General features: G+C 69.9%; 2 protein-coding genes across 4 annotated transcripts; one reads left to right on the forward strand and one right to left on the reverse strand.

The window, feature by feature from the left end:
• The first annotated feature begins 26 nt into the window (after window positions 1-26).
• Window positions 27-9837, forward strand: FLII (FLII actin remodeling protein). 2 transcript variants are annotated; one of them, XM_035563250.2, is made up of 30 exons: window positions 27-168; window positions 1247-1357; window positions 2170-2241; window positions 2369-2449; window positions 2683-2768; window positions 2917-3078; window positions 3177-3280; window positions 3367-3542; window positions 3631-3788; window positions 3905-3989; window positions 4183-4330; window positions 4448-4581; window positions 4660-4872; window positions 4963-5142; window positions 5213-5295; window positions 5378-5452; window positions 5712-5795; window positions 5879-6050; window positions 6124-6228; window positions 6489-6680; window positions 6767-6955; window positions 7045-7184; window positions 7278-7503; window positions 7722-7876; window positions 8006-8066; window positions 8180-8308; window positions 8411-8517; window positions 8726-8831; window positions 8921-8986; window positions 9138-9837. In XM_035563250.2, the coding sequence occupies exons 1-30, from the start codon at window positions 106-108 to the stop codon at window positions 9270-9272; spliced, it is 3798 nt and encodes a 1265-aa protein (XP_035419143.1). In that variant the 5' UTR covers window positions 27-105; the 3' UTR covers window positions 9273-9837. The 2 variants fall into 2 exon arrangements, with proteins under 2 accessions (XP_035419143.1, XP_035419142.1); XM_035563249.2 differs by having other exon boundaries at window positions 46-168; window positions 8180-8517; window positions 9138-9630.
• A 314-nt stretch (window positions 9838-10151) lies between these two features.
• On the reverse strand, window positions 10152-22969 carry LLGL1 (LLGL scribble cell polarity complex component 1). Of its 2 annotated transcripts, none has more exons than XM_035563251.2 (23): window positions 22760-22969; window positions 20263-20360; window positions 17380-17461; window positions 17177-17292; window positions 16327-16485; window positions 16079-16241; window positions 15860-15995; window positions 15725-15779; window positions 15473-15630; window positions 15143-15360; window positions 14970-15037; window positions 14406-14559; window positions 13984-14088; window positions 13547-13839; window positions 13306-13459; window positions 13031-13184; window positions 12654-12937; window positions 12138-12402; window positions 11918-12032; window positions 11707-11798; window positions 11497-11620; window positions 11310-11389; window positions 10152-11001 (listed from the first exon to the last, which is right to left on the reverse strand). In XM_035563251.2, exons 1-22 carry the CDS (start codon window positions 22838-22840, stop codon window positions 11311-11313), a joined length of 3153 nt encoding a protein of 1050 aa, XP_035419144.1. In that variant the 5' UTR covers window positions 22841-22969; the 3' UTR covers window positions 10152-11001; window position 11310. The 2 variants fall into 2 exon arrangements, with proteins under 2 accessions (XP_035419144.1, XP_035419145.1); XM_035563252.2 differs by having other exon boundaries at window positions 10867-11001; window positions 13031-13178.
• Between the last annotated feature and the right edge of the window lie 1146 nt (window positions 22970-24115).

Raw genomic sequence — 24115 nt, forward strand, 5'->3', positions numbered from 1 at the left:
CCCGCCCCTTTAAGTGCGTCACCGCCTGGAGGCGGCAACTCAAGGAAGCGGAGGGCGAGCGGCCGCCCCCGGGTCCTAGCGCCCGCCCGTCCGCCCAGCGCCGCCATGGCGGCCACCGGGGTGCTGCCCTTCGTGCGCGGCGTCGACCTCAGCGGGAACGACTTCAAGGTGCGGGGGCGGCGGGGGGAGCCACGGCCCCGGCCCCGCTCGGTGCCCCCGGGGCCGGCCCGCAGCGCCCCGCCCGGCCCGGCCCGCCAGGCCCCGCAGCCGCCGGGTGCCCGGCCCCGGGGTGCCCGCCCGGGGGTGCCGGGAGGGGTCCCCCCGGTGCCGGTGCTGGCCCCGAGGGGTCGGTGCTGGGGCGGGGGGGGGTCGGGTCTGGGTGTGGGGGGCATGGAAGGGCCCGGCGGGGACGGGCTGCAGAGGGTGGGGCCCGGAGGGGCGGCGGGAGCAGGGCCTGGAGGGCTGGGAGATACCGGGTCCGGGTCCCGATCCCATGGGGCTGGGTGACCCCACAGGGATGGGTGATCCCGGTTCCGGGGACCGATCCCATGGGGCTGGGAGATCCCAGGTCCCGGGTCCCGATCCCATGGGGCTGGGAGATCCCAGGTCCCAGGTCCTGATCCCATAGGGCTGGATGATCCTGGCCCCCAGGTCCTAATCCCATAGGGTTGGGTGATCCCAGCCCCAGGTCCCAATCCCATAGGGCTGGGTGATCTCAGCCCACCAGGTCCCGATCCCTATCCCCTGGGTCCTGATATCATAGGGCTGGGTGACCATGGCCCCTGGATCCTGATCGCATAGGGCTGGGTGATCTCAGCCCCTGGGTCCTGATCTCATAGGACTGGATGATCTCAGTCCCCAAGGTCCCAGTCCCACAGGGCTGGGTGATCACAGCCCCCAGATCCCGATCCCATAGGGCTGGGTGATCCTGGCTCCCAAATCCCATAGGGCTGGACAATCCTGGCCCACCAGATCCCGATCCCATAGGACTGGGTGATTGCAGCCCCCGGGTCCCGATCCCATAGGGCTGGGTGATCCCATAGGGCTTGGCAATCACATCCCCCAGATCCCAATCCCATAGGACTGGGCAATCCTGGCCCATCAGATTCCGATCCCATAGGGCTGGTTGATCCCAGCCCCCAGCTCCCATAGCGGGGACCTTCCCCCCACCACCCCACAGCCAAAGCGGGGTCCCCACCCCGACCCCACGGGGCAGGCAGCGCTCTCACCCTCCCGCTCCCCGCAGGGTGGCTACTTCCCGGAGCACGTGAAGGCGATGAGCAGCCTGCGCTGGCTGAAGCTGAACCGCACGGGGCTCTGCTACCTGCCCGAGGAGCTCGCCGCCCTCCAGAAGCTGGTGAGGGGCCGGGGGCCGGGGCTCGCCGCCCCCACGGTGCCGGGGACCTGCTGCCTGCCAGCCTCATGCTGGGATGCGTCGGTGTCTAATAATAGGGCTGAGCCGCGGCGTGTGGCTGAAATCGGATGCGGGAGTTGTTGGGAGCGGGGCTGAGGCAGAGCCGTACGGGGTTTCACCTTGGTTTCCTAGCAAACCAGACCAGAAACCACACTCAGCTCCTCTGCCCTTTAATAGAAGGGAAGGGGGAAGCCTTATGGGGAGGATGAAGGTTTTTGGCCCTTATATCCTCTAGCAAAGGAGGAGAAGGAAAAAAAAAAAAAGGCAGCAGTAGGCAGCAGCTGCCGGGCTTTGTTTTTTGGGCGGCTCGAGTTTTCGGCGTGAGCAGGCCCTTGGTGGGGCTCGTGGCTGAGCTTTGCCTTGGCGGTGCCCCGCAGCACGTCACGGCCACCGCTGGGTCGGCGCCAGCCGAGGACGGTGCCTTAAACACGGCCCCGAGCCCTCGGCACCGCGCTGGGAGTGCCCGGGTTTCCGAGCGGCGTTTGTGATGCTCGGGGGGAAGCAAAGGCTCCTCGGGGTTCTCCTCCTGCCTTGTTGCTACCTGTTTGTCTGCCCCTTTCTATATCTGCCCCGTGAAAAGTGTGTCCAGGAATCGGGGTCTGTTTCTGGGGGGGGCCGCAGGTGAGCGCCCCAAGCCCGCCGGGGCGCCTTCGCCCTCCCCGCAGCAGGGCCGGGCTCTCTCCATCAGAGGGGTGCGGGGAGCCCTGCGAGGGTCGGGGCTGAGCTCAGCCCCTGCTCCCCCCACCTCCCTGCAGGAGCATCTGTCCGTGAGCCACAACAACCTCACCACGCTCCACGGCGAGCTCTCCGGCCTGCCCTGCCTGCGGGTAAGTGTCCCCGGCGTCCCCAGGCACCTCCCAGCCAGCCCCCGGCGCTGGGGGCGCGCAGAACCCAGCCCCAGCCCTGCTGGAGACGTCGGGTGGCTGCAGCGACGCCTCTCTCTCCCCTTCCAAGGCCATCGTGGCTCGTGCCAACAGCCTGAAGAACTCGGGCGTCCCCGATGACATCTTCCAGCTGGATGACCTCTCGGTGCTGGTAGGTGCAGAGCCCCCACGCTGCCCTTCCCCTGGGCTGACCCCTGCAGACAGCAGCTCCTGGTCCTGCTCCCACCCCTCAACAGCCCCTCGTGCCCTTTGGGGACCACAACGGGGCTGAAGAGCAGCCGTAGCGTGGTCCCCAGGATGCTCCGTGTCCTCGGGCTGGGTGGTGGCAGTGGGACGGGGGGACCCACCCCAGCACGGAGCGTGACGCCGGCTTTGCTCCCCCAGGACCTGAGCTACAACCAGCTGACGGAGTGCCCCCGCGAGCTGGAGAACGCCAAGAACATGCTGGTCCTCAACCTCGGCCACAACAGGTGGGGCTGGGCCGGGCACCCCAAAAAGCCACCTCCCCACGGCCACCTCCATCCCTCACCCCCCTCGCTCCGGGTCTCCCTCTGCGGGTCGGATCCGGGGCTGGTGCCAGGTCCCGGGGCCACCCCGAACGTCCCCGTGTCCCCGCAGCATCGAGGCCATCCCCAACCAGCTCTTCATCAACCTAACGGACCTGCTCTACCTCGACCTGAGCAACAACAAGCTGGAGAGCCTCCCGCCGCAGATGCGCCGCCTGGTGCACCTCCAGACCCTCATCCTCAACGACAACCCGCTCCTGCACGCGCAGCTCCGGTACGGCCCCGTTTTTTGGGCTGGATCCCAGAATTCGAGGGCTGTGCTGGGCCCTGCCCTGATGCCATCCCTGCCCCGTGTCCCCCCGTCTCCCGCAGGCAGCTCCCGGCGCTGACGGCCCTGCAGACCCTGCACCTGAGGAACACGCAGCGCACGCAGAGCAACCTGCCCACCAGCCTCGAGGGCCTGGCCAACCTGGCAGGTGGGGTTGGGTGCCCTCCTCGGGGCTCTGCTGGCCCCGGCGGGGGTCCTGCCGGGGGTCTCAGCCCCTTTTTGTCTCCCCCCTAGACGTGGACCTGTCCTGCAACGACCTGAGCCGCGTCCCCGAGTGCCTCTACACCCTGGGCAGCCTGCGGCGCCTCAACCTGAGCAGCAACCAGATCGCGGAGCTGTCCCTCTGCATCGACCAGTGGGCCCAGCTGGAGACCCTCAACCTGTCCCGCAACCAGCTCACCTCCCTGCCCGTGCGTGCTGTCCCTGTCCCCGTCCCTTCTTCGTGTCCCCGTCCCTTCTTCGTGCCCCCGTCCCTCACCCCGCCTCCTCCTTCCCCAGTCTGCCATCTGCAAGCTGACCAAGCTGAAGAAGCTCTACCTGAATTCCAACAAGCTCGACTTCGACGGGATCCCCTCGGGCATCGGCAAGCTCGCCAGCCTGGAGGAGTTCATGGCGGCCAACAACAACCTGGAGCTCATCCCCGAGAGCCTCTGCAGGTGGGGACAGCCGCCGGCCATCCCCAGGAGGGGACACAGCGCCTGCGTCGGGGGCTGCGGGGTGACGGAGGGTCCTGAGGGACGTGCCCCGGGCTCAGCATCCCCGTGTCCCGCAGGTGCACAAAGCTGAGGAAGCTGGTGCTGAACAAGAACCGCCTGGTGACGCTGCCGGAGGCCATCCACTTCCTGACGGACGTGGAGGTGAGACCCCACAGCCCTGCGTGTCCCAGGGGGCCCAGGCTATGGGGCGGGATGGGGTGACGGGAGGGCACGGCCTTTTGGGGCCGGCAGCGCATGGCTCAGCCCGGGCACCTGCTGGATTCGGGACTCCTTTTACCCACCACCACCTCCCCGTGCTTCAGAGCACCGAGCTCTTCTTCCACCTTCTCGGCAGGTCCTGGACGTGCGCGAGAACCCCAACCTGGTGATGCCCCCGAAGCCGGCGGACCGGGCAGCGGAGTGGTACAACATCGACTTCTCCCTGCAGAACCAGCTCCGCCTGGCCGGCGCCTCCCCAGCCACCGTCGCGGCCGCCGCCGCAGGCAAGCGGGGCAGGGAGGGAGGAAACCCCCTGGGGAAGCAGCCTCACCCCACAACCTGCCCCACGCCGGGCGTTGGGGGGGGTCCCGGCTGCCTCTCACCCCGTTCCCTGTCCCCAGGGAGCGGCACCAAGGACCCCCTGGCCCGCAAGATGCGGCTGCGGCGGCGCAAGGACTCTGCCCAGGACGACCAAGCCAAGCAGGTGCTGAAGGGGATGTCGGACGTGGCGCAGGAGAAGAACAAGAAGATAGAGGTAGGGTGCGGGACGAGAGGGGTCCCAGTCCCTCCCCGGGGTGCCCGGCAGCGTGGTGACCCGTCCCCGTCCCCGCAGGAGAGCGGGGAGGCGAAGGCGCCGGACCTGAAGACGCGCCGCTGGGACCAGGGCCTGGAGAAGCCCCAGCTGGACTACTCGGAGTTCTTCAGCGAGGACGTGGGGCAGCTGCCCGGCCTCTGCGTCTGGCAGATCGAGAACTTCGTGCCCACGCTGGTGGACGAGGCTTTCCACGGCAAGTTCTACGAGGCCGACTGCTACATCGTGCTCAAGGTACCCGGGGAGGACCGAGGGGCCCCCGCGTCCCCAGCCTGTGCCCGTGGCCAACCCGTCTCACCCCCCCCACCCCCCGTCCCTCCGCAGACCTTCCTGGATGAGAACGGCTCCCTCAACTGGGAGATCTACTACTGGATCGGGCAGGAGGCCACGCTGGACAAGAAGGCCTGCTCCGCCATCCACGCCGTCAACCTGCGCAACTACCTGGGGGCCGAGTGCCGCAGCATCCGGGAGGAGATGGGCGACGAGAGCGACGAGTTCCTCCAGGTGGGGCCAGCCCCGGGCTCCGCAGCCTCCAGCCCTCCGTCTCCCACCCTCACCGCCTCCTTTCTTGTAGGTCTTCGACAACGACATCTCCTACATCGAAGGCGGCACGGCCAGCGGCTTCTTCACGGTGGAGGACACGCAGTACGTCACCAGGTACCGCTGGGGACGGGCGGGTGGGTGGGGGGCGCAGGGGGCTGGCAGCGGCCCCGTCTCACCGTGGCCGCCTCTCCTCGAGGCTGTACCGCGTCTACGGGAAGAAGAACGTCAAGCTGGAGCCGGTGGCGCTGAAAGGGACGTCGCTGGACCCCCGGTGAGCAGGGAAAGGGCGAGGGGATGGGGGGTCCCCGTGGGGGGCCAGGGAGGAAGGCAGCAGGGTCCGGCCGAGACCTCGTGGCTGCAGTTTTGGGGTGGAAATTGGCAGTGCCTGTGCCTTTCTGCAAGGATGTGGGTCCAAACCCCACTTGGCAGCCTCGCCAGCCACAGTCCCTGGCCCCACGAGGACCCCCAGGGTGGGGAGGACGCTGGGACACCCCACTGCCTCCTGACCTGGTTTCGTGTGCATCCTCCAGCTTTGTGTTCCTCCTGGACCACGGCCTCGACCTCTTTGTGTGGCGGGGGAGCCGGGCCACGCTCAGCAGCACCACCAAGGCCAGGTAGGGCTGGTTGGGGTCCCGGGGGTGCAGGGGGGAGCCCACCACCTCACCCCATCCTGCCGCCTCACCCGGTCCTGCCGCAGGCTCTTCGCCGAGAAGATCAACAAGAACGAGCGCAAGGGCAAGGCGGAGATCACGCTGCTCACCCAGGGCCAGGAGAGCCCCGAATTCTGGGAGGTGCTGGGGGGGCAGCCCGAGGAGATCCGGCCCTGCGTCCCCGACGACTTCCAGCCCCACAAGCCCAAGCTGTACAAGGTGAGGTGTCACCATCCACGGGGCCCATGGTTGTGCCATGGCCCCCCTTACCCATGCCCCTTCCCCTTGGCAGGTGGGCCTGGGGCTGGGCTACCTGGAGCTGCCCCAGATCAACTACAAGCTGTCGGTGGAGCACAAGAAGAGGCTGAAGGCCGACCTGCTGCCGGAGATGCGTCTGGTAGGACTGGGACGGGGTGGGGAGGCTCTCCCAGTCTGACCAGTGAGACTGGTTTCGCACCCCCCCCCCCCGCCTCCAGCCGTGCTCTGGGGCACGGCCCCGTAGCGGCAGAGGCAGGTTCAGGCAGCGGGACCCCGGTGCGGGGTGCTCTGCTCTTCCCTGTTGGCTTTTGGGAGCGGGTGGGGAGTTTTTGAGCCAGAAATAAAAAAAAAAACGGAACAAAACAGGGGATGCTGACCTCTTCCCCATGGGGCCCGCAGCTGCAGAGCCTGCTGGACACCAAGAACGTGTACATCCTGGACTGCTGGTCCGACGTCTTCATCTGGATCGGGAGGAAGTCGTCGCGGCTGGTGCGGGCGGCGGCGCTGAAGCTGAGCCAGGAGCTGTGCGGCATGCTGCACCGGCCCAAGCACGCCATGGTCACCCGCAACCTGGAGGGCACCGAGTGCCAGGTGGGGGGCACGGAGCCTGGGGGGGGGGGGCGCGGAATGCCAGGGAAGGGCCTGCTCCCCTTCCCTCACCCTGTGCCCCTGGTTAGGTGTTCAAGTCCAAGTTCAAGAACTGGGACGACGTCCTGCGCGTGGACTACACCCGCAACGCCGAGACGGTGCTGCAGGACGGCGGCCTCGCCGGCAAGGTCCGCAAGGACGCCGAGAAGAAGGACCAGATGAAGGCCGACCTCACGGCGCTCTTCCTGCCCCGCCAGCCCCCCATGCCCCTGAGCGAGGTAGGGCCGGGGGCTGCCCCCTGTCCCCCCAGACGTTCCCCCAGCAGCAGCAGCAGGGCCGGGGGCTGACCGAGCTCTTGGGGCCGCAGGCGGAGCAGCTGATGGAGGAGTGGAACGAGGACCTGGACGGCATGGAGGGCTTCGTGCTGGAGGGCAAGAAATTCGCGCGCCTGCCCGAGGAGGAGTTCGGCCACTTCCACACCCACGACTGCTACGTCTTCCTCTGCAGGTGATGCCCGGCTTGTCCCCTCCCAGGGGCTGCTGGAGCCCCCAAACTCCGCCCAGACCCCCCCCCCCCGTCACCCCCTGCCCCTGCCCTCAGGTACTGGGTGCCGGTGGAGTACGAGGAGGAGGAGGAGAAGAAGAAGAAGAGCGATGGCAAAGGGGACGAGGAGGGCGAGGAGGAGGAGGATGAGAAGCAGCCCGAGGAAGACTTCCAGTGCATCGTCTACTTCTGGCAGGGCCGCGAGGCCTCCAACATGGGCTGGCTCACCTTCACCTTCAGCCTGCAGAAGAAGTTCGAGAGCCTCTTCCCCGGCAAGCTGGAGGTGGGCCCTGTCCTGCGGGGGGGGGGGACACATGGGGGTCTCCTGCTTGGCCTCGCTGCTCCCGGCTTCCCTCTGTGCCCCCGGGCAGAGTGGAGATGGGGGGGCAGCGCGGGGGTGCCAGCAGCCCCCCCCCCAGCCCCACAGCATCCCCCTGCAGCCAGGCATTGGGGTGTTTTTTGGAGGGTAACCCCACACCCTTGCTGCCCCCCCCCGTGCAGGTGGTGCGCATGACGCAGCAGCAGGAGAACCCCAAGTTCCTCTCGCACTTCAAGCGGAGGTTCGTCATCCACCGGGGCAAGAGGAAGGAGAAGGCCAGCCCGCCGCAGCCCAGCCTCTACCACATCCGCACCAACGGCGGGGCCCTCTGCACCAGGTCAGCCTCCCCGCGGGGTGCTGCGGGCTGGGCGGCACCCATGGGTGCTACCCGGGGACGTGAGGGCAGGCACAGCCCTCCCCCGAGCACCCGCTGAGCCCCCCCCCCCCTCATGGGTTCCTTGTCCAGGTGCATCCAGATCAACACGGACGCCGGGCTGCTCAACTCCGAGTTCTGCTTCATCCTCAAGGTATCACTCGAGGCTGAGTCCGTCCCCCCCCCCCCCCCAACTCCTCGTGGCAGGGGGGTGCTCGGTCCCTCGTCCCCCTCCGGGCAGCCCTGAGCCTGCCCCGCTCCCCCCAGGTCCCCTTTGAGAGCACGGACAACCAGGGCATCGTCTACACCTGGGTGGGCCGCGCAGCCGACCCCGACGAGGCCAAGCTGGCCGAGGACATCATGAACCAAATGTTTGACGACTCCTACAGCAAGCAGGTGAGGGGCTTGGCGGGGGGGGGGGGGGGCACTCAGCACCAACTTACCTGGGGGCAGCGAGGGCTGGCGGAGCTCAGCACTGCCCCTGCCCTCCGCCTGCAGGTGATCAACGAGGGAGAGGAGCCCGAAAACTTCTTCTGGGTGGGCATCGGGAGCCAGAAGCCCTACGATGAAGATGCCGAATACATGAAGCATTCCCGGCTCTTCAGGTGGGTCCTGGGCCCGGGGGGGGGGGGGGGGACAGGGGGTGTCTGCTCAGGTTGCTGCCTGTCCCCGTCCTCATTGCAATAACCTTCTCTGTGGGGTTTTTGGGGCCAAGCCCCTTCCCCAGCCGTGTTCATCCCTGGGCCTCCTCTGGCCGAAATGCCTTCTCCATCAGCGCTAACAGCCTCGGGCTCCCCCGGGGCTCTCCCGCAGGTGCTCCAACGAGAAGGGCTATTTCGCCGTGTCCGAGAAGTGCTCCGACTTCTGCCAGGACGACCTGGCCGACGACGACATCATGCTGCTGGACAACGGGCAGGAGGTGAGCCAGGGACCCCCCCCCCCCCCCTCCCCGGGGACACCCCGCAACCGGGGGCCGGATCCTGAGCCCGGCTGCGCGCCCTTCCGCAGGTCTACATGTGGGTGGGCACCCAGACCAGCCAGGTGGAGATCAAGCTGAGCCTCAAAGCCTGCCAGGTAGGGCCCGGGGGGCTGTTCGGAGGCAGGATTCGGGCACCTCCATCGCCCCTCGGGGGGGGGGTCCATCCCCATCCCCAGCGGGGGTCTGATCCTGCCCCCTGGGGGCCCAAGGGACCGCAGGGACAGCCCGTGCTGTGCTCTGCCCCAGGTCTACATCCAGCACATGCGCTCCAAGGACCCCGCGCGGCCCCGCAAGCTGCGGCTGGTGCGGAAAGGCAACGAGCCCTGGCCCTTCACCCGCTGCTTCCACGCCTGGAGCGTCTTCCGCAAGCCGCCCGCCTAAGGGCTGGGGGCACCCGGGGCTGCCCCCCCCCCCCCAAGCCTGACCACTGGGTCTGCTTCAGCCCCGAGCTGGGGCCAGGGGGGAGCACGGGGCTGTCCCTGTCCCCCCCCCATCCTGCTGGGGGCACACGGGGGTCCCCGTCCCCTCGTGCCTGGGGCTGCTGCTGCCCCAAGGCCGTGCCGAGCTCCCCGCACGTGGGGGACCCCATTTTTAGCTTTGCTGAAGAGCACGGGGGGGGGAACCAAGGGGCTCCCCCCCCACACCTTTTTGTTGTCCTGCAGAGATGGGGTGCCACCGCCCCCCAGCATCAAGGGGGGGGGGTGGCAGCCGCTCGGTATCTTATCAATAAAGGCTGCACTTGTCACCGCGAGCTGTGCCAGGCTCTCACTGCGCCCCTCTCCCTCCTCCTCTGCCCCCCCTCCCACCCACCTCAAGTCCCCCCGACCCCATCCCCAGGCAGCTGAGGCCCCCCCCAACACCCACAGCCTGGCATTTGATATTAAATGCTTTTATTTTCAATATTAAAAACCAGTATTTTTAATAACTAAACAATGCTAAATTCATCTTACCAAAAAAAGGATGAGGTGGTGGTTTTTGGGGTTGGGGGGGGGGGGTTCTACCAGGGACACTACAGCCCCGACCGCGACAGGGCCCGGGGCATGGCTGCCTCCCCTGGCCCCCCCGCCGAGGCCAGACACGTACCGCAAGAGAGCATTTGGGGGGGGGACGGGACAAGATGGGGGGGCAAACCCCGTGGATCCCCAAAATCAGGGCTGAGCCCCAGAGCCACGCAGGGACAGAGCCAGCGCCACCGCAGTCCCTGCGAGGAGGGGGCCGAGGAGCCCGGCAGGGATTTGGCACAGTGACACCCCCGGGGGGGGGGGGGGGGGGGCTGCACAGAGAGCAGGGCTGGGGGCTGACCTCCCCCCTGCACCCCCCAGCAGCGTGATCCCATCCCAACCCCCCCGCCCCGTGGCAGGAATTAGTGTCAGAAAGGAGCAGCAGGCGGGGAGCCCAGCCTGGAGAATAGCCCTTGGAGAAGCCACCAAGAGAAAAAGGCCACCTGTGACCCCCCCACCTTCACCCCCCCACACACACCCCCAGGCCACTCGGGGAGAGGCAGTGGAACAAGGGGGGGGGGGGTCCCCAGGGAGGGGGACGGTCCCCGTGCGGCAGCCCGGCCCCCCCTGGCACACAGAGGAGGGGGCTGTAAACTGCAGGGAGCCGGGCATGTAAACAGAGACGAGGGTCCGGGGGGGCTGGGGGCACCCGGCCCCCCCTCGGTTTGTGCCTCCCCAAGGGACCAAACCCGGGAGGTGGCTGGGGGGGGGGGGGGGGGGGGGGGGAGGTGACAAAAGCCACCACGCCCCCCCCCCCCCCCGCCGTGAGCCCGGGCAGCAGCATCCCCCGGGACGGGGCTCTGGAGCAGGGGCCAGCTACACTCGACCGTGTACGAAAAAAAAAATATTCATAAATCTTCCCCGGGAAGAGTTTGTGCAACGTGGGCCACCCCCTGCCGCGCCCCCCCCCTCCCAGCTCAGGGCCAGCCGGGGGGAGGGCTCCAGGGCCGGTGGCCGGGCAGGGAGGCGCAGGGGGAGCGCCGGCACGGATGTTAGAGAGGAGACGAGTCTACGTTACGCTGGGGGGGCCGGGGGGGTCCAGTCGAGCCGCGCGTCCCGGGAATCCGAGCACTGAGATGGGCCGGGGAGGCCGCGGGCACCGGCGCTGCCTGGGGAAAGAGACAGGGCCTGGGCTCGGGGACAAGGGGACACAGACCCTGGGTGCCATGGAGGGGGGGAGGGAGTAGGTGGGGGGGGCCCAAAATGAGGTGGTGGGGGCCTGGAGCTGCTGTCCCCCACCCCTCAAGCAGGGAAAACCCTTGGGCACGCATTGTCCCCACGGCCACGTGCTCCCCGCTGTGGATGGGGACACCAGGGGATGGCACTGGGGTCTTGGCCCCAAATACGCTGGAGGGGTTGTGGGGGGCTGGGGGCAGCCGGATCCCCCCCCCCTCAAGGGCACGGCCCCCCCACCCACCTCACTTGATGAGGATGCCGGCGGGCCGTGCCTCGTCCTCGCTGACGTTCCTCATGTTCCTCTCCGCCTCCTCTGAGGACCTGGGGGCAGAGCAGGGCGAGATGCAGCCGGGGGCTCCCCTGCGGCCCCCCCGAGCCGCCAGCAGCACCCACACGCTCCTCCTGTCCCCCCCCCCCACCAAACTTACGCCAGGAAATCCTTCACTTCTTCCACCGTGATGTCCCCGGTGGTGTCCAGCGGGTTCTCCATGCTGCTGTTAGGCGAGTCGACGGGGCCAGGCGAGAAGGAGGCCTGGCGCTCCTCGGGGGACCCTGGGGAGCCGCGGGGAGGGATGGAGGTGCCCGGCCCCAAAACGTTAACCCCCCCCCACCCCCCACCCCATCCCTTTGTCACTCACTGTCACTGTCGGAGGGGGAATGGTTGGCCTCGGGGCTGTGCGGGACGTGGGTGCCGTTGGCTTGGGGCAGCTTCGGCGTCGCCGTCGAGTTGCTGGAAGGAAACACGGGGAGAGGTTGGTGCCGGCGGCACGACACGGGAACGGATGTCACGGGGTGGGGGGGAGACACAACAAGCCCCCGGGGCCGCAGCGAGCCCCCGGCACAGCCCACCTGAGGCAGGAGGTGTCCTGCAGCCGGGAGACCTCCAGGCAGCACAGCGGCTCCGTCACGTTCCTGGCGCTCAGCGAGAAGCGCTCGAACTCGGAGGGCGAAATCAGGTAGAAACCTGCGGAGCAGGGGGGACGGGGAGCATCAGGGACACCCCCCTCCCCCCCCTCCAAGGAGGAGACAGATTTGGGGGCGGCGAGGCCGCCGGGAGGTGGCCCCTCACCTTGGCCGTGCTTGGTGAAGACGCAGGAGGCGATGCCGCTGATGTCCTCCTTGCGGATGCAGCCGTAGTGCACCTGGGGCCGCAGGCTGGGCACGGTGAAGATGTGGATGTCGCCCAGGTTGGTGAGGCAGGCCAGGCAGTTCTCCACCCGCTCCTCGGGGCCGGCGCTCGCCAGGCTCACCAGGGCCACCTTCCGCACCCGGCAGCCCTCGTGCGCCGTCAGCTTGAACTTGGTCTTGGCGCTCACTTTGGGCAGCGTGAAGACCTGGGGAGGGCGAGAGGAGGCAGGTGCCGCAGGGACGGGAACCCCCGGGGTTGCAGGAGGTGGCGGAACACCCCCCCGCTGCCCCAGGGCCTTCATCAAAGGGCAGTGAGTCCCCAAGAGCCACCCCAGCCCTTTGGTCACCCCCACCCTGGTTGCTTTTCCAAGTGCCAGCCTGGATGGGAATGCCCAGAGCGGACACGGGACGTGCCGGGGCTGGCCGGTCCCACCGTGGCGCACAGCCCCAGGCTCACCTTGAACTGCTCCTCCGAGGAGATGAGCATGGAGTGGCTGCCCTGCATGTCGGGGGCCTTGGCCAGGTCCCGCGAGACCTCGTAGGGCTCGGGCAACGGGTTCCCCCGGCCGTCCAGCACGGCGATGGCCACCACGGGCGCCCGGTGCATCAGCTGGATCTCCTTGCCCAGCACCGCCTCCACCGCCCGCTCCGAAAACTTCTCCTGCGACGGCACCTCCAGGGCGTAGGCGAACACCGAGCCCGAGTTGGTCCCTGCCCACATCGTGGGGCCGTGGTGGGCGGCTGCGGGACGGGAGGAGCAGCAGCAGCAGCGTGAGGATCCCTCTCCCTACAGCACAGCCGCGGGGTCGGGGGGGAGACGCGCGGGGCTCTCACCGTCCCGCAGGAAGGTGTCCGCGAAGTAGAGGCACCGCACCACGCCGGAGAGCGAGTCGTCGGCCGAGCGGGGCTCGATCCGCCTCTGCACCGGCGTCATCTCCACCTCGGGGGGGCCCGCCTGCTCGGCCAGCTGCGCGTTGGCCTCCTGCACCTTGCGAGGCGGGGAGGGGGGGGAGCGGGGGGACGGGGGTCAGGAGCCCCCCAGCACACACAGGCGGGGAAGGGGACGGCGGGGAGGGGGGGGCGAGGAGCCGGCCCCGCTCTGCGCCCACCTTGCTGGAGGGGCTGCCGGGGTTGAGTCTCTTCTTGCCCGACACCCTGCTCTTGCGGATGCGGCGGAAGGACTGCCGCAGGGACTTCTTCAGGGACTTGACGCGGGACAGGGGCCCCTCCATGGCCAGCGAGTCGTTGGGGTGCAGCGTACACCTACGGCACCGTTGCTCAGCGCCCGGACCCCACCGCGGGGTCCCCAGCCCCGAGCATCCCCCCCCCCCCCCCCCCCCATATTGCTACCTGGCCAGCACCGGGTTGCGCCGGTGGTAGTCGAAGAGCCCGAAGCCGTGGCTGGTGCCGAAAGCCACCAGGTTCCACTCGGAGTGCAGGGTGACGGCGGTGACGGCGGCGGGGGGCACGCACTGCACCAGGACGCTGGGCTGGAAGCCGGGGGCGAAGGCGAGGGGGCCGTTGCGGGGCGCCAGGCGGTCGTGGCCCTTCCAGGTGAAGCCCTCGCGGTCCTGCAGCAGGTCCACCGTGGCCACGCTGACGGCGTGCTCCGACTTCTCGTCGCTCAGCTCCATCACCAGCACCTGCGGGGAGGGGACAAGCGGCCGGTGGGGGGACACGGAGGGCTCCCCAGGGCAGGGTCCCCGTCCTGCCCCCGAGGATGGGCACAGGGGGGGCTGCGGGGACTGGGGCACCCCGTGCCCGGCCACTTTTTCCTCCACCTCTACCTGCCCGGCCGTGCCAGCCACCACCATCTTGGCCGTGTATTTGCACAGAGCGATCTTCTGGATGCCCAGGCGGGGGTCGTCGCTGTAGGGATCAAAGCAGCCCACCTGCGGGGAGAGGGGCCGGGGGTGTCACGCAGCCGTGGGCAGCCACCAGCACCGGGCATCGTGCCCGGGCCAGCTCCGTCCCCACGCGTCCCCGGTGCCCTGGGATCCCCCCCCACAACACCAGGGCAGACCCACGGGACGGGGCGTGCAGAACAAGCGTCCCTTGTGTCCCCGAGGCAGCAGCTGTGCCCCCCCGAGCGAGGGGACACGTCCCCACGGCGCAGCTGGGATGGCTCCTGCGGGTGCATCTCCCCACGAGGCATGGGGGTGCCGGGGACTGCAGCATCTCCCCCCCCGGTGTCCCCCCAAGACGTCACCTTGCGGAACGGCGGCCACTCCTCCTCGCCCGCCTGGTTGAGGCTGTCGTTGTGCTCGCAGTCGGTCTGGAAGATGCCGGCGGTGCCCAGCTTGTAGAGAGGCTTCAGGGACACCCCCGAGGCGTCCCAGAACCGCACTGTGCCGTCCTCGTGCCTGCCGGGGCCGGGGGGGGGGGGTTCCCATTAGGACGGTGCTAACGAGAGCCGGGCTAACAAGAGCCGCCTGTGCGCTGGTGGCCGCCGTGCCAGGAGGGGTGAGAGGACAACGCGGCGGGTGACACGCTGCTGCCCGGCCACCGAGCTACACAGCGGGGATTGTCAGCCCAGCCAGCACCAGCAGCTGCCCCCCCAGCTTCCCTGCATGCCCCATGCACCCGCTTTGGCTTCAGCTCCTGGTGGAGGTCCTCCCCCACCATCACCCTGTCCCACGCCCACCACGGGAAGGGGCTGGGGACGTCCCCTCCCTCCTGGCACTTAGGAAACCCCCCCCCCCCCCCCCCCGCACCCCCTCCACGTCATGCACAGGTTCCAGGTCTCCACAGCAGAGCCATCGCAGGCGCTCACCCGGTGAGGAGCAGACCTCGCTGCGTGGGCTCCTGGGCCAGGTTCTTCCCCCCGTTGATGGGCCAAGCCTGCGGGGGGGGGATGACAGCAAGCATCACACCTCCGTGCGCCCACCCCATGGCACTCGGTGTGTGTGTGTGTGTGTGTGTGTCCCCTCCATCCCCAGCACTCACCGCGGAGGAGAGGCGGGGGCTCTGCTGCTCCCCGGCGCTGACGATCCTCTCCCAGAGCTTGAGGGGCACGTTGGAGATGTGGTAGGAGCAGGTGATGGCGGAGGAGTGGAGCGGCGCCAGGTACGGGGCGGGGATGGTGGGCCAGCCCGGCGTCTGCAGGTCGATCACCACCAGCTCCTCCTCCACCAGCACCACCAGGGCGCGGGGGTTCTCGAAGCCTGGGCAAGGGAAGGGAGGGGGGAAAAAGGAGAAGAAAAAAAAAAAAAAAGAAAAAGAGATGCCGCTAGCGGAGACCCCCAGCCCGGGGACCGCGGTGCCGGCGGGACGTACCTCCCTCGGGCACCTCGGGGTTCTGCACGGTGAAGAAGTCGATGACGCGGGAGGTGAAGTCCAGGGTGGCGAGGGTCTGGCCCTGCAGCACGCTGACGCAGTGCCGGTCGCCGTAGCTGGCCCGCGGCATGCCGCCGTTGAAGATGATGAAGGGGTTGCTGCAGGGGGAGCAGAGGGGTCGGACCCCGCACCCCTGGGGACCCCCGGCCCCGCACCAAACCTCCCCCAGCACCCGGCGCCCCCATCGCCTACCCCGACTCGCAGGTCCGCCACAGGATCTTGTTGATGGCTTTGCAGGGGAAGGGACCTGCAATGAAGATCACACCGCTGTTACAACACCGACCCGAGCCCCCAGGTCTCCCCCCCCCCCGCCCCAAGCCCCCGCACCGTAGGGGATGGTGGACAGGACGGGCTGCTGGGTCCTCTGCCCGCCGCCGCCGGCCGCCCACACCATGTAGCCGCCGTCGCTGTGCGAGCTGACGATGCTCTTCCCGCTGTGCTCCCAGGCCAGGCTCTCCAGCTGCTGCAGGGGGCACAACGGGGGGCTCGAAACACGGGGGGACAGGCTGCAGCACCCCCTCCCCGGGGCCGTCCCGGCCCAGGTACCTGGTTCCCCAGGAAGAGATGCTGGACGGCGCGCGTGCTCTGGTCCCACAGGGCCACCAGCCCACGGCTGTACCCGATGAGGAGCCTGCCGGCGTCGCGGGGGTGCTCCTGGATGGACTCCACCGGCCCCAGCGCCTTCCCGCAGCGGTACTCATCGGGCACGCTGCGCCACGGGGGGGGGGACGGGGGGACAACGGGGTCAGGAGGGGCCGGGGATGGCAAGTTTGGGGAGCGGGGCCGGCGCTCACCTTTGGAGGATCTCGTCCTGGAAGAGGGTTTTGTCCTCCAGCAGCACGAGGCCGGGCAGCGTGAGGAAGTAAACCGCGCCGCCCTCGGTGCCCAGGCAGGCCACGGCGCCCAGGGCCATGGGCAGGATCACCGTCACCCGCGTGATGCTGGGGGAGCAGCTGCGGGGGGGGGGACCAGGGCTGTGTCAGCAGCGGGCAGACACCCCAAAACCCCTCCTCCGTCCCGCTCCGGCGTCACCCCAGCATCCCCAGCTCCGCCGGCCCACGAGGATGGGGATGATACCTGGGGAGAGTACCCGGGCTGTTTGGCCACCGCTATCAGCCACGGCGCTCACAGGCGATTCCTGAGCCATTAATCACAGCCCGGGTCCGGGGCCGCATTTCCCGACCCGCAGGTCGCAGCACGGAGACCAAACTGCCCTGCTAGAGGCGATGCCCGCTCCCCCGCGCCGTTCCCAGCCCGGTGCCCTTATCGCTCCCCAGGTGTCCGGAGGCCGGGAGCCGCGTCCCCCGCACGGGAGCCGCTCTGCCCCAACGCTCCCATGCAGCGGGGCCGCCGTGCTCCGTCCCCGCCGAGCTGTTTTTTCCAACCCCCCTCCGTCCTCAAGCCAAACAAACAGCGCAAACCCTCGCATCTGGCAGCGCCGCGGCCAAGCCCCACCCCGGCACGACGCCGGAGCCGGGTGTAAACTCTGGCAGACCTCGCCTGCCGCCGCCCGAACTCAAAGGCGGCCGAGCATCGACGCCCACAGTGGCAGCGGGGTCACCCCCCCCGGGGGAACGAAGCGGGCTGGGAGCCCCCCGGCCCCAGCCAAGCGCGGAGGAGGACGAGAACTTAGCGGTGCCGAACCCAGGGCGCGCCGGGAGGCCGAAGCTGCGGGTCTCCTCCAGGTGGGAGCAGCCCTCCTTCTGGTAGATCTCCCAGAGGTGCAGTGTGTTGTCGTCCAGCAGGGACAGCAGCCAGCCCTGCAGGGGGACAGCGGGGTGGGTGCGGGGGGGGGGGGGGCCGCGGATCGGCCCCCCCCCCCCCTCCTCCCGGGGCCCCCCACCTACCTGCCCGGCCAAGAAGTGCAGCTGGGTGACGGTGGCCGTCTCCTTGTGCAAGCCCGTCAGCTCCACCCCGGGAGCGCCGTACCTGGGGGGGCCGTTAAGGAAGCAAGAAGAGCAGAGCCCACCCCAAGAGGTCCCCCCCAATCCACCCCTCCACCCCCCCCCCAAATCCCAAATCCCACAGGGTGCGATTCAACCCGCACCCCCCCCCCCCCTCCATCTAAGCCCGGTTTAACCCCCCCCCGAGCCCACCCAGACCCCCACCGGCCCCCACCCCGTGGCCCTGGCCGCCCCCCCAGCCCGCTCCCCACGTCCCCCCCGCGTCCCCCAATCCCTCGCCGAGGGTCACCAAGCAACGGCCCTCCGGCTCGCGTGTTGCTGGGAGCAACCCGCTCCTGCGCCAGCCGCCGCGCGATGCTTATTCAGCAGCTCCCCCCCCTCCACCCCCCTGCCTGCTTCCTGCCCCAAACCCACCCCAGCTCCACAAAAAAAAAAAAAAAAAGGAAAAAAAAAAAAAAAAAAAAAAAGGGGCCCGGAGCAGCCCCGGATGGCTGCGAGCCGGGGGATTTGCAGCTCGGGCTGGGGAAATGAGTTTGGAAGATGCTGCAGAAAAGCCCCCGCGCCCCCGCCGCTTGGCTTTGGGGTCGGACGTGCCCTGCGCACCCCAACCCGGGGTCTGGGACCCTCCTGGCGGCGTGGGGCCGGACCCCAGCCCGACAGCTCCGAGCCCCTTCCCGCTCTCATTTTGCTGCCCAATTACACTCCAAATGGCCGGCACCGGGGGGACGGGGACGTTGCCAATTAGCCACGCTCGCTCGGGCACGGACAATGTCCCCGAGCCCTCGGCGGCCTCGTGCCCTGAACTTTCCCATGGGCTCCCCTCAGCCCGGCTGCTCCAGTTGGAGCCGGCCCCGCGGGGACACCGGGGACGCCGCCAGCCCCGGCACGGCTGGGGCACCGAGCTCTTCCCGCGCCTCCCGCCTGCACCCGGCGCTTCCAAGGGTCAGGACGCGGGGCTGGCACGCGGCCGGGGCGGGCGCATGAGGGCCGGGCGGGCTCCTGCCCTCCGCCACCCCCTTCTTTCTCACCCCGGGGCCGCCCGGCACGCACCGGCGGCAGGGTGGGGTTTGGTATGTGCCGGCACGGCCGCACTCACCCAACTGGTCCCGGCTCCTCCATCGGCGACGCCACTCAGCAGGAACCGGGGCAGGACCGGCACCGATGCTCCAGCGCCGAGTGGCACCCCAACGGGGCCATGTGGCAACCCCAACGGGGCCATGTGGCAACCCGACCCCGCGCCCTGGCTGCGAGGAGCCTCCCGATCCCTGGTTCGCCCACCCACGAGCTTCTCCACCACCAACTTATCCTCCAAGTTGCTTCCCCCCGGGAGCACCGGGACGCCCGGCCCGGCCAGGGCGCGTTGCCCCGCGTGCCGCGGGCAGCGCATCCCGCACCCCAGAGCCGGGACGGATGAGTCCCCGCAGCGTGGTTTCCATATATCCCTGCCCTTCTCCCCCCAAACACCCACCGCTGCCTCCCCGTGCCCCGCACGGTGTCCTCGGCATGGGGAACCGGCGCGGCGGCTCTGCCCGGGCCGACAGGCAGGAGCTGTCTGGCAGCACCGGCGCGGCCGGGCTGGAGCCGCCGCGGCGCTGGGGACATCGTGGAGGAGCCAGACGGCTGGGGTTGGGACGCGGGGAACAAGGAGCAGGGCGAAACCGCAGCCCCGGGGCAGCATCCGACACGGCTTGGGGACGTCGCCCATCCCTGCTCCCCCCCTGGGCTCGCTCGATGCCAGCACAGCGGGCTCCAAAGCGGAGCCAGCACCGCGCTGACCACCGCATCCCCAAAACGCGCTGCTGGCCGAGATGCCGGCAGCCCCGGGGAAAAGCAGCCAGCGAGAGCAGCTCAGGACACGCAGGCGAGGTGGGGACCAAGTGCTGGGACCCCCCTGGCCTCTCCAGTGGCTTGGGGGTGGGGGGACACGGGTCCCCGGAGGGTGACAGCCCCCGGTGCCGCGCTGCCTGCGCCCAGCCGCACCCAGCCCAGCCGGGGAGCCCGCCGCGGTGCCCCCGCTAACCAGCGGCACCAGTCAGGCCAGCTCCCGGCCGTGCAGCCGGCACCGGGACCTCCACCTCGCCACCCGCTTCCCCGCGCCGACCGGTCCCCAGCCTGCTCGAAGCATCCTCCCCGGGGCCAGCCCCCGACCCAGCACCGAGCCGAGCGGCGACGTCGCGGCCGGGCTGGCCCCGGCAGAAAAACGCCATCTTTGTGCGGGGAGCGGCGGCCAGAAGGGGAGGCAGGAAAGCTGGGACACCCCCCCCCCCCCCCCTTCTTTCCCTAAAACAAAATAAAAACAAACCCAACCCCCCCCCCCCCCCCCCAAACGCGGGGCTCAGCCGCCCCCGCGCCCACCCCGCATTCCTGCGGCGCGGGGGCCCCCCGAGCGCGGGACGCATCCAGCCCTGGCCGCCCGCCAGCAGCAACGCGCGGCCGGACCCCTGCAACACGCCGGGGACGGGACGCATCACGTCCCCCCCCCCCCACCCCCTTTTTTTTTTTTTTTTTTTTTTCTCCATTTTTTCCAACATTTCCTCCCCAAACAACCGCTCGGGCACGGGGAGGAGCCCCCAGGGTGAGGCAAAGGTGGGGGGTGGAGGGGGGACTCGGGGTGTTTTGGACAACGAAGCCGCTTTCCTCCGGCCCCCCCCCCCCCCGGCGCTCCCCCTTCCCCGGCGCAGTGCAGCTGCAGCCCAGCTGGACGGACGGACACCGCCGGGATGTGGCTGAGGATGGAGGGGGGGGGGGGGGGACACACAGCGTGTGTGTGTGTGTGCGTCCCCCCCCCCCCCGGTGCTGGTGGTGGGGCTGGGGAGGAAAGGATACAGCTTCACCGCTCCCGCCTTGGTGCCGATGGCCATCACGCGCAGCCGGGGGTCGTAGGCCAGGGCGCTGGGCTGGCTGGGGAAGCCGTGCTCCACGGTCTGCGGGGACAGCGAGGTCAGAGAGGAGCCCCCCCCCAGCTTGCCCCCCTCCCCAGCAGCGGCAGCATCACCCCAGCACCCAGCGGGGCGGCACCGGGCGCGCTGCAGCCCCATCCCCGCACCGCGTCGGTGCCCGCAGCGCCCCGGGCGATGTTTTAGTGGGGTGCACGCCCCGCCTCGCTGAACCCCCTCCCCACCCCACCCCCCCCCAAAAAAAAATAAATAAATTAACCAAACCTCCCCCATCCCCACCCCGCCAAGGTACCGGGGGTGCCCCGATCCCGCGGAAGGGACCCCCCCCCGCTGCCCCATCCCGAGGCGCGGGTGCCCCCATCCCTGACACCTCCCCGAGGAGCCGGCGCAGAACCAGGCGAGCGGGACCTGCGAGCGCCTGGGAGCAGAGACGTCCCCGGCGAGCCGCCCGCGGGCACCTTCCCAAGGAAGTCCGGGGACGGCGGCGGCGTGCCCGGGCTCGCCGCTTCGGGAGGGGCTCCCGGCGGGGATGCGGAGGGACATCCCGCCGCCCTCGCCCCCGGGGGAGCAACCCCTCCGTCCGCACCCACCCCGGCGGTGGCGGCCGCCCCCCATCAAACGCCGGGGGGAGGCCGCTGGAGCCAGCCCGGCCGGATCCCGGCCCCGCTGCCTTTGTCTGGGGGCGGCCGAGAGGCGCAGCGGGGCCGCCGCGGGGCGGCTTTTCGCACCCGCCGCCGGGGCACGGCCGTGGATCCCCCGAGGGACGGGCTCCGCGAGGGTCCCCGGGCTGGGAGCAGGGGGTGCGGGCACCCCTCTGCCTTCCTGCACACCCCCCCCCCCCCCCGTTTTGAGTTTGGGTCCTGGTCCCCATTCCCCGCGCACCCTAAAGGCTGCAGGGTGCGCGCTGCGCACCCTTAGGGCCACCCTAAAGCCGCCGGCGGGCGCGGAGCTGCAGCACCCCGGGGATGCCCCGAGCGGGGCGCTCGGCTGGGAACCCCCCGGCAAAACCCCGCCAGCGCCCCCCCCCAAAAAAAAAAAAAACGTCCCCACCGCCGGGCAGCCCCCCCCTTTTGCATCCTTTCCTCCCGCCAGGCAGCGGGGCCGCATCCGGCAGGGGGCTGCTCCGGCCGGCCGAGGCGCGCTCTGGGCCAAATTACAGCAAATCCGAGGCAGATTTGGAGCTTGAGGGGGGGGGGGGGGGGGGGGATGAATAAATAAATAAATAAATAAATAAGAAAATAACAAGATCTTAATGGGAGGCAGGTGGGCAGGCAGCCGCCCGGGGTATGGGGCCGGCGGGAGCGGGGCTGCTCCCGGCTGCGTTTCCGTCGTGGAGCCCCCCCCGGTGATGCCCCCCCCCCCCCCCCGTGAGCACGGACCGCCCGGGGTGCTGGCCCACGCAGGATGCGGCCCCACAGCCCAAAAAAGGGGTGGGTTGGGGGCTCGGGGCAGAGCCAGGGGGGCCCTGAGCCCCGGGCGGACCCCGCTGCGAGGCTGGGGGGGGGGTCTCGGGAAGCAAGGGGGGACCCCAAAGCTGGGGGGGGGGGGGGGGGCGCGGGGTGAGGGTCTTCATCCCCGGAGGGTCAGGGATGTTCCCAATGGGGTCACCAGGGCTGGGAACGGCCCCGTCCCGGCACCACGGGGCTGAAGATGAGGGGGTGCCCCCACGCTGCGACACCCCCCCCCCCCCCAGCACCAGCGGGGACACCGCGGGGGGCTCCGTCCCACCCGGGTGACACCGGGACGGCGATGCCCAGTTTGGGGACCTGGGGGACACAAAGCGCCCCCCCCCTCAAGGGGCGCACCTTTGGGGTGCCGGGCAGCCCCCAGGGCACGTTTTTGGGGGTGTCACCCCCCCGCCATGACCTCCCCCAGCCCCCCACAGCCCTTTGGGGTGCTGGGCTGGGATCCCCCCGGCCCCGCAGCACCGGGGGGGCGTAACCGGAGAGCTGGGGGGGGCCGCACCGGGGATGCTCCGGGGGCAGCACGGTGCGGGGGGGGGGGGGGGGGGGGGGGGCAAAACCCTTGGTCCGGGGCACCCCGGTACCGGTGGGGCTGGGGGAGGGGGGGGCACAACGGGGGTGCCCCAACACCGAGGACGGCGGGACACCGGCGTGCCCGGAGCCGGTACCCCCGGGGGGTCCCCGGTACCGGCACCCAGGGGTGCCCCAGCACCCCCCCAGCACCCCGGGGGTGCCCCCGCCGCAGAGCTCCGCGCTCCTGGTGTACGGCTCCGGGGGGGGGGGGGGGCGGGGAGGGGGCGCATCCTGCGTGTTGGACGGGGGGGTCCCGGGGGGTCCCGGAGGGGTCCCGGGGGGGGCCCGGTTACCCCGTTACCGCCCCCCTCCCGAGGACTCCGCGCCCCCCGGTGCCCCCCTCCCCCCCCCCCACCCCTCCCGCCGCCGCCCCCCGTGCCCGTGGCTCACCTTGCTGAAGGCGAACAGGTCGTGGCGGAGCCGCTCGCGGTGCGGGTCGGCGCCCTGCCGCCGGAACCGAAACTTCATCATGGTGCGGCCGGTACCGGGCGGGGCCGGCGCTACCGGGGCCGGGGTTCCCGGTACTACCGGGGCCGGTGCGGGCAGTGCCGGGCCCGCTCCCGGTGCCGGTGCCGGTGCCGGACCCGCTCCCCCCGGTGCCCCCGGTCCCGGTCCCGGTCCCGGTGCCCGCCGAGCGCCGCGCGCCGAGCCCGGGCAGGCACCGCCGGGGCGGGGCGGGACGCGGCCCTGACGGACAGCTCCCGCCGCCAATCAGAGCCCGCCCTCACGCAAGGCGCCGCGCCGCCCCGCCCGGCCGCGCTGCGCGTGCGCTCCCCCCCCTCCGCGCGGGGGATGCTGGGGGTTGTAGTTCGTTCCCCTAGCAACTTCTATACTTTTTTTTTTTTTTTTTTTTTTTAACTCTTTCCTTAGTTTTTTGGTCGCAGAGCGCCAGGGTGGGGCTGGGAGGGTAGCCTGAGGGTGCACATCCTGGCCATGGGGTGTCGTGGGTACAGGGCTCCATCACATACGGGGCAGCTGAGCTGCGAGGCATCATCCCCACCATGGGGACCCACAGCTGTGGGGTGGCCCCATAACATGGGGATCCCCATAACCTGGGGTCCCATAACGTGGGGATCCCCATAAATTGTGGCAGCCTCATAACTTGGGGCCCCATCCCAGCTTCACAGCCCAATCCCAGCTTCACAGCCCCACAGCCACGGGCTGTATCAACCATGGGCCACACGCCCCCAGCAATAGGGTGGGGATGCACAGGGAGCACCCCACAGTGAAATCGGGGCGCCCGGCCCCAGCACCCTGCCCCTCGGTGCGGGTGACTCAGGCGAGCGCCCGTCCCCACGCAGGGCAGGGCGTCCCCTCCCTGCTGACTAACGCTGGGTGCGCGGACACGGCCGCCGTGCCCTCCTCTGGGGCGTCCTGCCTCGGTTTCCTTCCTCGCCCCCTCCTTGGGGTCACCCCTCACGGCGAGGGGCAGTTTGGGATCCGCAGCTTTTGGGATGGGGCTGGGGACGAGCAGGGGGTCAGCGTCCAGTCCGGCAGCCCGCCTGTGAAGGGCTCCTGAGGCGAGGAAGGACAGACGGACGGACGGGGAATCGGGCTGACCCCACAACTCGATGGGAGAGGAGCACAATGCTCCCCACGCGGGGACACCGCGGGCAGCCGGCCAGGCAGCAGCTCGCCGTGGCCGCGGAGGAGGAAGACGACGAGGAGGAAGGACGCCATGGCAGGCCCCATCCAGCCATCCCGTCCCCGCACGCCCATCTCCCTCTTGCGGGAGGAAGGCGCAGG

Source organism: Cygnus atratus, chromosome 15 (assembly GCF_013377495.2).
Source record: "Cygnus atratus isolate AKBS03 ecotype Queensland, Australia chromosome 15, CAtr_DNAZoo_HiC_assembly, whole genome shotgun sequence".
In the NCBI taxonomy this organism is placed as follows: Eukaryota; Metazoa; Chordata; class Aves; order Anseriformes; family Anatidae; genus Cygnus; species Cygnus atratus.

Coding starts and splice junctions, on each gene's coding strand:
- FLII (XM_035563249.2), top strand. CDS start 106: ATGGCGGCCACCGGGGTGCTGCCCTTCGTGCGCGGCGTCGACCTCAGC. Junction 5,296..5,377: donor GACACGCAGTACGTCACCAG/GTACCGCTGGGG, acceptor CCTCTCCTCGAG/GCTGTACCGCGTCTACGGGA. Junction 5,453..5,711: donor GGGACGTCGCTGGACCCCCG/GTGAGCAGGGAA, acceptor TGCATCCTCCAG/CTTTGTGTTCCTCCTGGACC.
- LLGL1 (XM_035563251.2), bottom strand. CDS start 22,840: ATGATGAAGTTTCGGTTCCGGCGGCAGGGCGCCGACCCGCACCGCGAG. Junction 15,780..15,859: donor CCTGTCCACCATCCCCTACG/GTGCGGGGGCTT, acceptor TCTTCATTGCAG/GTCCCTTCCCCTGCAAAGCC. Junction 12,033..12,137: donor CTTCACCAAGCACGGCCAAG/GTGAGGGGCCAC, acceptor CCTGCTCCGCAG/GTTTCTACCTGATTTCGCCC.